Here is a 10,914-nt window from a genome sequence, read left to right as displayed (position 1 = left end):
AGTGAGTGTAAGAGTTACCGTCCAATTTCCCTGATCCAGCTAGATGTTAAAATATTGTAAAAAATTTTGGCTAATCGATTAAGTAAAGTTATAACATCTTTTATACATATAGATAAGGTGGGGTTAATTCGGGGCTGCAGCTCTTCTGATAACATTAGTTTCATCAATATCATGTGGTCAGTGGCGAATGATCAGACTCTGGTCGCTGCCATCTCACTTGATGCCGAAAAGGCATTGATATGGCAGAATGGGATTATCTTTTTAAGATTTTGGAAATGTATGGGTTTGGGAGTACGTTTATTGGACGAATTAAGTTGCTTTATAAACACCCGGTAGCGGCGGTACAAACAAATGGATTAATTTCAGATTATTTTACTCTGGATAGGGGCACCCGGCAGGGTTGCCCTCTTTCCCCATTATTGTTCTGTCTTGCCCTGGAACCATTAGCAGCCACGATAAGAAAGGAGGATGATTTTCCAGGGGTGGTGGCGGGAGGTGTGGCGCATAAGCTTCTGCTTTACGCAGATGATATTTTATTATTCATCTCCGACTCTACTACATTTATGCCTTGCCTCCACAGAATTATTAATTCCTTTTCTAAGTTCTCAGGAGTCAATTGGTCTAAATCCGAAGCTTTGGCTCTGACAGCATATTGCCCAGTAACAGCTTTTCAGCAGGGCGCCTTCCAGTGGCCCAAACAGGGCATTAAATATTTGGGCATTTTATTCCCAGCAAATTTGTCTGATTTAGTTAGTGTTAATTTTGACCCCTTAATAAAAAGGTTTTCGAGCGATGTGGGCAGGTGGGCTTCATTACATTTATCTATGATTGGGAAGGTTAATGTTATTGAAATGAATTGTATTCCAAAATTCAACTACCTGCTACAATCTCTCCCTATAGATGTCCCCCTCTCTTATTCAAAGCAATTTGATAGCATAGCGAAGTCCTTCATTTGGAATGGTAAACGTCCCAGATTACATTTCAATAAGTTGCATAGGCCGGTTGACAAAGGTGGGCTAGGCCTACCCAAGATTTTGTTTTATTATTATGCATTCAGTCTCAGACATTTGGCTCATTGGGCACTTCCACCTGAGAGAGCCCTCCCTGGTTTGGTATTGAACAGGAGGTTCTTGCCCCTATTTCGCCAATGCAAAGCCTTTCTATGAAACTATCCGGAGAAGTTAAGTCACACCCCATTACCTTGTATTTGCACTTGTTATGGACAAAAGTGTCCAAAATGTTTAATTCAGACATTTATTTAAATGTTGCTTCGAGTATATGGCTAAACCCAAAATTTCGTTTTAATAAGTCCTCTTTCTGCTGGTCAGAGTGGATTGTGAGGGGGGTTACTACACTCGGTGACTTATATAAGAGTGGAGGGTTGAGATCGTTTGAAAATTTGGTCGAACATTTCAGGATTCCCAGATCTCAGCTCTTTAGGTACTTACAGCTGCACCACCTGCTCTGTACTATTTTTGGGAGTCGCATACACCCCACTAAAGTGGCAGATACTCTAGAAGTGGTGATTACTGCTTTTGGAAAAGGTCATGAGGCATCAATGTATTACTCCCTGTTAATTCAGAGTCTGGGGGACGGAGCTTCAAGTTCTCTCAAGCGATTATGGGAGAAAGATTTAAACTTGGTATTTGATAGACGGTCTTAAAGACACACCCACCTGCTGGTGATGCCAATCAGAAGACGAGGACACAACCCATGTTTTTTGGGGATGTGTTAAGATACAAGAATTTTGGTTGAGGATTTAGAGATTTATGTGTGATGTTTTGGACACACAATTTTCATTTTGCCCCAGGCATTTTGAGTGATGGGGTGGTCATTCATTTTAGGGATAGCCACTTGAAAGGTTGGGTCCTGGCTGGAGTTATGATTGCCAGAAGAATTATTCTTTGGGGGTGGAAGACGGCTGGGGTACCCTCATTTCAGGAGTGGTGCGGGGAGAAGGGTGGGGTGGCAGCATTTGAGGAGGCGATTTATAGAAGGTTGTTTAATAGGAAGTGGGGTGGATATTTGGCTTTTTTTGTAGGGTTCTTGGGGAGGGGCAGTGGAGAGGGATTTTTAATTTTTAGTTTGATGTGTATGTGCATTCTTGTTTTTTTTTAAAGTATATATTTTTTAATTTTTATGTTTACATTTATGCATTTGGCATACGCTTTTATCCAAAGTGACTTACAGTGCACTTATTACAGGGACAATCCCCCTGGAGCAACCTGGAGTTAAGTGCCTTGCTCAAGGACACAATGGTGGAGGCTGTGGGGATTGAACCAGCAACCTTATGATTACCAGTTATGTGCTTTAGCCCACGACGCCATGCCACACCACTCCACTCCTTATGTTATAATTGTAAGTAACCACTGTAGTGCGTGTTTGTGTTGGGTGGGGGGTGTTCAGGGGGAGGGGTTTAATTGATATAACTGATTCCGTATTTTATGTTGTGTTTATCTGTTTTGTGGATGGAATCAATAAAATGTTTTATAAAAAAAATAAAAAAATAAAATAAAATAAAAATTAGGTACAAAATCAGAAAGAGTGTCTCGGAGTTAATACGAGCCAAAATGTATTTTGTTGATAGGCTTTGTGTCCTGCAGTTCAGAATAACAAGAGCAACGTTTGAGAAGCTATGCGATGATAATGATGATATTCTTTGAGCGAATTATGCATTCAAATGGATTGTTGAGGCAAAGACACATGACCCTTTTGCTAAATAAATTCTATAGGAATATTTTCGGTAAATGCAGGGCCGGTTCTAGATATTAAGAGGCCTTAGGCAAATGTTATTTTGGAGGCCCCTCTCCCCTCACAAAACATATTTATGATTTGGAAACTAAAATAATGTGTTATGTTAGAGCAGTAATGTAAAAATCAGTTTTACTTAGGAGTAGTTCACACAGTTAATTGATGTAACAATAGGTGTGTTTGACTGCGGGCCTGCGCAAACTGATCTGTGCCTGTCTAGAAGTAAGAAATATTGGTCTAAAAACATTTCTGGTGGATTTTATTTATTTTTTTCCTGTACATATTTTGATTAATTACTGTGGTATGACATGCAACAAAGTGGTAGTTTATTCAAATAATCACTTCATCACATAATCTGCTTCAAACAGTATAATTTCTTTCAAAGATTCAATGCCATAAACTTTGCAAGCTTTGGAAAATCTAATAAAAAATCAAAGAGTTTTTGACTAGTTCTTCCTCAAAGGTGCTCATTGTAGCAGCCTGGTAACTTCTAAACAAAATGTTGTTACCTGATGAACTGATAAAAACCTGTGCACCCCTGTCTCACAAGAGTTGCACTGCAGCCAGACAATCAGAATGGATATTCTGCCAGCTCTTGCCATTTTTGCTGTAACATGCATCATGCTTGCTGTGAATGATCTATGAATATTCCATAGGCTAGCTGTCTGAGACTGTTTGTTTTACAAGTACATCAACTAAAACATAACATTGTGATCATCAGGCTTGGGGAGTAACGGATTACTTGTAATGGTATTGCGTAATACCAGGATACAAAAAATTAGGTGCCAGTACTGACAAGATTTGCACATCATTGGTGGCACGGCATAGAAATCCCCCAGTTTACATGGTTACAAATGTGAACTGTTAGCCAGGACGTCCTGTATGTTGTTCCGTTCCGTATTGAAGCTAAAAAAATGATCTCTCCCCCCGGTGAACTCTACTATAAACTACAAATAAACTGAAAAATACCCTTGGAACACCTGCTATGACTTTCTCACCTGCATCTGAGTTTGCATCTGATCATTATTAACAAATCCAAATTGTACACATAAATACCAAATTAAAAGTTCTTTGGAAAAAAAAGAATTTACCTGATTTTGATGATAAATGAACAATTCAGAAGGCTGGGTGAGGGAGACATTCTAGCAAACTTATAATAATTAGTAATAAGTAATTGAAAAGACATATCTATTTTGATCTATTTTGAATTAAACTTTGCAGTGTTTTTGAATCGAGGTATATCCTCTCAGATTTAGTTTAATGTTAACTAAAACAACATCTCATTACATTACTTTCATACTGCCGTATTTGGATTATGTTACTGATTACATTTATTATTAAGTAATATGTAATGGATTACATTTAAAAGTAACCCTCCCAATCCTGGTGATCGTGCAGTGCAGAGGGAACATTACCTCGATTATGCAAATGCCTCCATGACCATGCACTAGTGTTTGATCATTGGAGAATTCCCGATAGCGAAGTAGACATCAGACTCAGCTCATGTCCATCTGCCTAAACGTAAAATGTGTACTTAGAGGAATATTCTTGGTTCAATACAGTTAAAGTTTAATCAACAGCATTTGTGGCACAATGTTGAATACCATAATAATAATAATAATAATAATAATAATAATAATTTTGACTCATCCGTCCTTTTAAAAAAAAGAAGAAGCATAAATTGATGTTACAGTGAGGCACTTACAATGGAAGTAAATGGGGCCAATTTTTTGGAGGGTTTAAAAAGCACTTACATTAATTCTTCTGTTAAAACTTGTGTATTATTTGAGATGTGAAGTTGTTTAAATCAACATTTTTGTGGTCCTTTTAGGGTTTAAGGCGTAATGTTGTCATGGCAACGAAGTTGTAAAATTAAAAGTAGGCCTAACTTTACACAGAAAAGGTTCTTAAGCCATTTGTTTCACACTAAAATCATGTTAACATGCATATTTTATGTCTTGTGGCTATAATTTTGAAAGTGCGGGTATTTTAACTTTTACGGATTGGCCCCATTCACTTCCATTGTAAGTGCCAGTACCCAGATTTTATTTTTATTTTTTTTAAAGAAAAGGAGGGATGAACATTATGCCACAAATGCTGTCGACTATTGTCTCTATTGAAGAATGATATGTTAGAGAAGTGACTTACAAATGCCAACACAACATCTCACAAGCTCATTTTAGTTGTAATGTGAATTGTTCGAGCATTGTCTCAAATACTCAAATATAATAAATACTCAGTATAATAAGTATACTGTTATGATAGTCAAATAAAGAGATCATTAAATCATAACTGCTCATATGTGCTGCTACATGTCAATGTTTACACTTCTCGAGATCAGCTGACAAATTAATATTAATCAATAACTACACAAACACTGGTTAGCTCAAGTTCATCAAAAATACATATTATTATTTAATATTTTATTTCAAAAAAAGTTTTCACATTTTCCCCATAACTGTCTCGTACAGAATAATTTTCTGAACTCACGTGCGGATCTTGTAGTGATGTTGTGTAGTAAAATTATTTCCAAATAGATAATAAAAGCCTAAATAATTCAAATAAAATAGGCCACATAATTAAAGGGACAGTTCACCCAAAAATGTAAATTCTCTCATTATTTATTCACCCTCATGCCATCTCAGATGTGTAACTTTCTTCTGCAGAAAGACAAACGAAGATTTTTAGAGGAATATTTCAGCTCTGTAGGTCCATACAATATACCTGAAAGGTGGCCAGAACTTTGAAGATCCAAAAAGCACATAAAGGCAGCATAAAAGTAATCCATAAGACTCCAGTGGTTTAATCCATGTCTCCTGAAGCGATATGATAGGCGTGGGTGAGAAACAGATCAACATTTAAGACCTTTTATACTTTAAATTCTCCCCCCTGCCCAGTAGGTGGTGATATGCACGAAAAATGTGAAAGGCCAAAAACAAAAAAGAAGATTGTGAAAGTGAAAGTGGAGATTTAAGGTAAAAAATGACTTTATAAATGACTTTAATATTGATCTGTTTATGTGCTTTTTTGGAGCATCAAAATTTTGGTCACCATTCACTTGCATTGTGAGGATCTACAGAGCCGAAATATTCTTCAAAAATATTTGTTTGTGTTCTGCAGAAGAAAGAAAGACTGCTTGTCTGCCTAACAAATGATCAAATACTGTTTAAAAGCTCCCATTTGAGTGAGTTTTATCCCTCACTTAATTTTTATTTGAGTGGTAGTCTAATATCAGTAATTTGGAAAGTTACAATTTGTATTTATGTATTCATTTAAATAATTTTAAACCAGGTTAATCCTTTAATAATTAACATTTATTTTAACAGAGAGTCCTGGTCAAGACAGACAGTAATACAAAAAGTTTTAAACACATATTAAAATTTGCATCATTAAAATATATAATAAGTTCATGTTAATTGGTGTTTTATATGGTCTACTCTACCTTGATAAACAACGAGTTCATCATGACAAAGGGATCGATGTATAGTTTACAATAAAGTTTTTTTTTCACAAAGTACAACTATAAAGAATCATTTTCCATGATTAGTACAATTTACAGTAAATATTACAATTCTATAGGCAAATGGCTCAAGAGAAAAAAACAAGATTTGTTTATATTTCAATAATTGGGTCTACTTTTGATGCATAATGACAAAAAGGAATAAGTGGCCAAAATAAACACTTTAAATGATAATTTAATATAAATAGTGCAAACTATTTTAATCTTTAAATGAGCAAATTTGTTTGTCCTACATGTCCCTGTGTTTTAACATGACATATTCATTGCTCTGAGTAGCATCATCTTCTGCTGTGAATGTCTCTGCAGCCGTGCGGCGAGCCTCTCGAGTGAGCCGGTCAAACCGTCGGAGGAAGAGGATGACAGTGGCAAGGAGGAGCACTTGAACAGTGATGAAGATGAAAAGGCTGATCTGAGAGGCCAGAGCTAAATTACACAGCCAATAATGACATGATTCCAAAACCTCCTTCTCCACCAGAAACACCACCAGACGCCCCCGCAGGTGTGCAGGAGAACTACAGCTCACATTCCTGGAAAACATACAGTACAGACAGCTTTAATGTGAATGCAGTTTACTTGTTCATGAACGCAGAACCTACAAAACCCTAGCAGACCATTACCAGACCACCAAAAACACAAACTCAGACCTATACCAGAACACCTTAGACACTGACCTAGACTAATACCAGACTCCCTGTGATCCAGACCAATTCCAGACCCCCAAGGAACCAGACCAATACCAGACCCCCCTAAGACCAAGACCGATACCAGACCACCTAAGGCCTAGACCCAGACCACCTAAGGCCTAGACCCAGACCACCCAAGACATAGACTAGTACCTGACCCCTAAGACCCAAACTCAGACCAATTTACAGACATCCTAAGATGTAGACACTGACCAATACCAGACCCCCCTATTACCCATACCCAGACCAATACCAGACCACCTAAATCCCAAATTCAGACCATTACCAGACAACTTAAATCCTACCAGACCTAAAACCCAGACCAATATAAGACCCCTTTTAACACAGACCACCTAAGGCCAAGACCAAGACCAATTCCAGACCCCCTAAGACCCATATCCAGACCACCTAAAACCCACATTCAGATCATTACCAGACAACCAAAGGCCTAGACTCAGACCTAAAATCCAGACCAGTATCAGACCCCTTTTAACACAGACCACCTAAGACCAATACAAGACCTCGTAAGACCAAGACTAATACCAGACATCCTAAAATCCAGACCAATACCAGAATCCCTAAAATCAATACAAGACCACCTAAAACCCAGACCAAGAACTTAAGACATACACCCAGACCAATACCAGACCTCCTGAGACCCAGACCAATGCCAGTCCTCCTACAAGACAAACAACCGATGAACCAAACCAATACCAGTCCTCCTTAGACCCAGATTCAGACCAATCCCACCCTCCTTAAGACCCAGACCAATAACAGACCACCTAAAACCCAAATTCAGACCAATACTAGACCACCTAAACCCAAACTCAGACCAGTACTAGACCGCCTAATACCCAGACCAAAACCAGACCCAAGACCCAGACCACTACCAGACCCCCCAAGATCCAGATCTAGACCAATACCAGACTATGTAAGACCCAGACCCAGACGAATACCAGACCCCCTAACACCAAGACCAATTCCAGACCACCTAAGAACCAGACCAATAACAGACCACCTAAGACCCAGACCAATACCAGACCTCCTAAGACCAAGACCATTACCAGATCACCTAAGACCCAGACCAATATCAGACCCCTAAGACCCAGATATAGACCAATACCAGACACCCTAAGACCAAATCCAGTACCAGATCACCTAAGACCCAGACAAATACTAGACCCCCTAAGACCAAGACCAATTCCAGACCACCTAAGAACCAGACCAATAACAGACCACCTAAGACCCAGACCAATACTAGACCCCCTAAGACCAAGACCAGTACCAGATCACCTAAGACCCAGACCAATATCAGACCCCTAAGACCCAGATACGACCAATACCAGACAACCTAATAAAAAGACCAATACCAAACCACCCAAACTCAAACCATTACCAGACCCCCTAAGACCCAGACCAATATAAGACCACCTAAGACCCAGACAAAAAATTTTTTTTTTTTTTTTTTAAATCACATAAATTCTAAAGAAAACTATAAAATAGTGAAAAAGGTCAAACCTGGCATTCAAATTTCCCACTAATAACACATTATAACACAAAAATCTCAAACTTTCATAAGAGCAAGAACTCAACTCCACACACACATATTTTCACACACTGACCGTATCAAATCATTGTTTCTCTGTTTCAGAAGCCATCCTCTCAGGTAGAGGACACCGCAGTCACACGACCACGGGTTTCCATGGAGAACCACCTGGCGCAGGGCAGACAGTGAGTCCAGCAGAGCATTGGGCAGTGAAGTCAGGTGATTATCATTCAGATGGAGTTCAGTGGTGTGTGGAGGGAAAGAGGAGGGCAGGGTTGCCGTGGTGAGGCCGCGTTTACTGCAGTCTACCACAGTACCTCTGCAGGAACACACCTGAGGACAAACAGCCTGAACCACAAACATCTCACTGCACAGCACAGACAGGAGAACCTTCAACACAAGCAGAACACACCTCATATCCGCTCACACACTACAGAGAGAGAAATTTATGAGAGACAAATGAGACATTATTTCGGTCTATACTTTTAAAATATAAATGCTTTTATGGCTGGCATGATCATATCTGCTGTTATTAACATGGGTAACAATATGAACAGGATCATGTTTTAACAAAGTAAACATCAATTTTGATTTCATGTTGACCAAAGCACTAATACAAAGACGGTTTTCTAAAGAAACAAAAAGTTATAAAGGTTCTTCCATGGCATCAGGTCATAAAGCCGTTTTATTTTTTAAGAGTGCACTGTAAAAAATAATTAAAACAACACCTTTGTTTCCTTCCATTTAATCATCAGATTTACTTCAGAAAAATTCAGAGCAGTTGAAAAGGTCATTTACACTGCACCACTTTGGTAAATGAACGTGTGTTTTAATTATTGTGAGTTGAGCTGTGAGTTTTTACAATACATTTAAGCGTAGACGGGGATAGGCATGATGTTGCATGTGTATTCTGTCAAATGTAGTGGAAAATATAACATCCTTTTCAAAACACTGCTGTGGCTGTACCATGGTACAGTGTTGGCATGAGATTGTTTTGCCATGGTATTGAATGATTATCATATATATGTACCAATGGTATATAAACTTAAAGGAATGTCAAAGAATGCCATGGTTATACTGTGGCACATGCACAAAAAAACATGGCAATTTTCATACGTTTTTGTAAGTTTTCATTAATCAATCATATATCATTTAAATTAATTAATAGTTTTATTATTATTATTATTTTTAAAAAAAAAATTTCACCTAGAAAAAAATAAAATTTAAATACAATATGCAATTGTGGTGTCTCTCATATTTCCCCTTATGGAGACCAGGAGAAAAGTCTTTCTCTGTGTGTGAAACTCTCTGTCATTTTTATCTTGGTCTTCCCAGATAAATTTGCTTTCCTTTTTTGCTGCTGAAATTCCAGATAGCTCGAAACATCAATGTCTATTCGGTTCAGAACTCAAAGTGTTTTCTGTGTGTGTGTAAATGCTTTAAATATCCAGTGGAACAGCGAAAATGAATGTGCTAATGTTTACAGTCTGTATTTCATTTTAATCTAAAACATCTTTTTATTAATTCACATTGCAAAAAATATTTCCTTAATTAGTATTTGTGTCTTGTTTTCCAATAAAAATATCTGAACATCCTTAAAACAAAACTGTAAGACAAATGCTGTTCAAATTACGGTAAAAACTGGCACCTGTGGTTGCCAGAAATTCACAGTAAAAAGTACAGTGACAATGTTACTGTTATTACAGGATGTAATTTTGGTGCCTGTATATTTTGACAGGTTCACGGTTTTATATTTAGACAAAATATAATCTATAAAATCTAATTAAATGTGATTAGTCATGGAGGGATTTCTGGAAATGACAAACTATAATTTTTAACCATTATTTTAAGCTTACAGTAAAAGTACATGTATTGCCTTGTTAAACATAATGTCATTTTTCACCCTTAAGTACTGTGTATGGTAAATCAGATTTTGTTTTATTATTTATTTACTTTTACAGTATTTTAGTGTAAAATTACATGTATTGTGCTGTTAAATAAAATGCAACAATTTCCCAATTAATTTTGTTTATCTATTTTTTTTTTACTGTGCAAATATCAGTTTATAATAACCTTTAGATCCTGTTATAAACAGACGAGCAATGTGAGATCAAACGAATTCATGAACAAATACAGAGAACAAACTATTCTGAAAAGTTCTTACCAGTGTCACAATAAGTGTCAGTATCAGACTGAGGAAGCGTTAAGACTGCAGCATCGACAACAGCTGTCTCTGAACGATAAAATTACTCTCAACCCACAAACACACACACAGGAAGTGATGCGCAACATTCCCTCTCTGATACTGGGGCTGCTGAACCACTTTAAACTCCTAGTAGTGACGTGGAAAAAAATGCACTTACATCTGAAGGAAAGGAATTATACAATATCAGAAAATATTCAATATTTAAATA

The 10,914-nt window shown here is 37.4% G+C and overlaps 1 protein-coding gene across 2 annotated transcripts; it reads right to left on the bottom strand.

The window, feature by feature from the left end:
- Window positions 1-5,137: 5,137 nt before the first annotated feature.
- gp1bb (glycoprotein Ib platelet subunit beta) lies at window positions 5,138-10,820 on the bottom strand. Of its 2 annotated transcripts, XM_051668315.1 has the most exons (3): window positions 10,665-10,820; window positions 8,577-8,930; window positions 5,138-6,798 (listed from the first exon to the last, which is right to left on the bottom strand). In XM_051668315.1, exons 2-3 carry the CDS (start codon window positions 8,915-8,917, stop codon window positions 6,501-6,503), a joined length of 639 nt encoding a protein of 212 aa, XP_051524275.1. In that variant the 5' UTR covers window positions 8,918-8,930; window positions 10,665-10,820; the 3' UTR covers window positions 5,138-6,500. The 2 variants fall into 2 exon arrangements, with proteins under 2 accessions (XP_051524275.1, XP_051524276.1); XM_051668316.1 differs by lacking the exon at window positions 10,665-10,820 and having other exon boundaries at window positions 8,577-10,658.
- Window positions 10,821-10,914: the final 94 nt, after the last annotated feature.

This window comes from Myxocyprinus asiaticus, chromosome 33 (assembly GCF_019703515.2).
Source record: "Myxocyprinus asiaticus isolate MX2 ecotype Aquarium Trade chromosome 33, UBuf_Myxa_2, whole genome shotgun sequence".
NCBI lineage: Eukaryota > Metazoa > Chordata > Actinopteri > Cypriniformes > Catostomidae > Myxocyprinus > Myxocyprinus asiaticus.
This window is presented reverse-complemented; position numbering and strand designations above follow the sequence as displayed.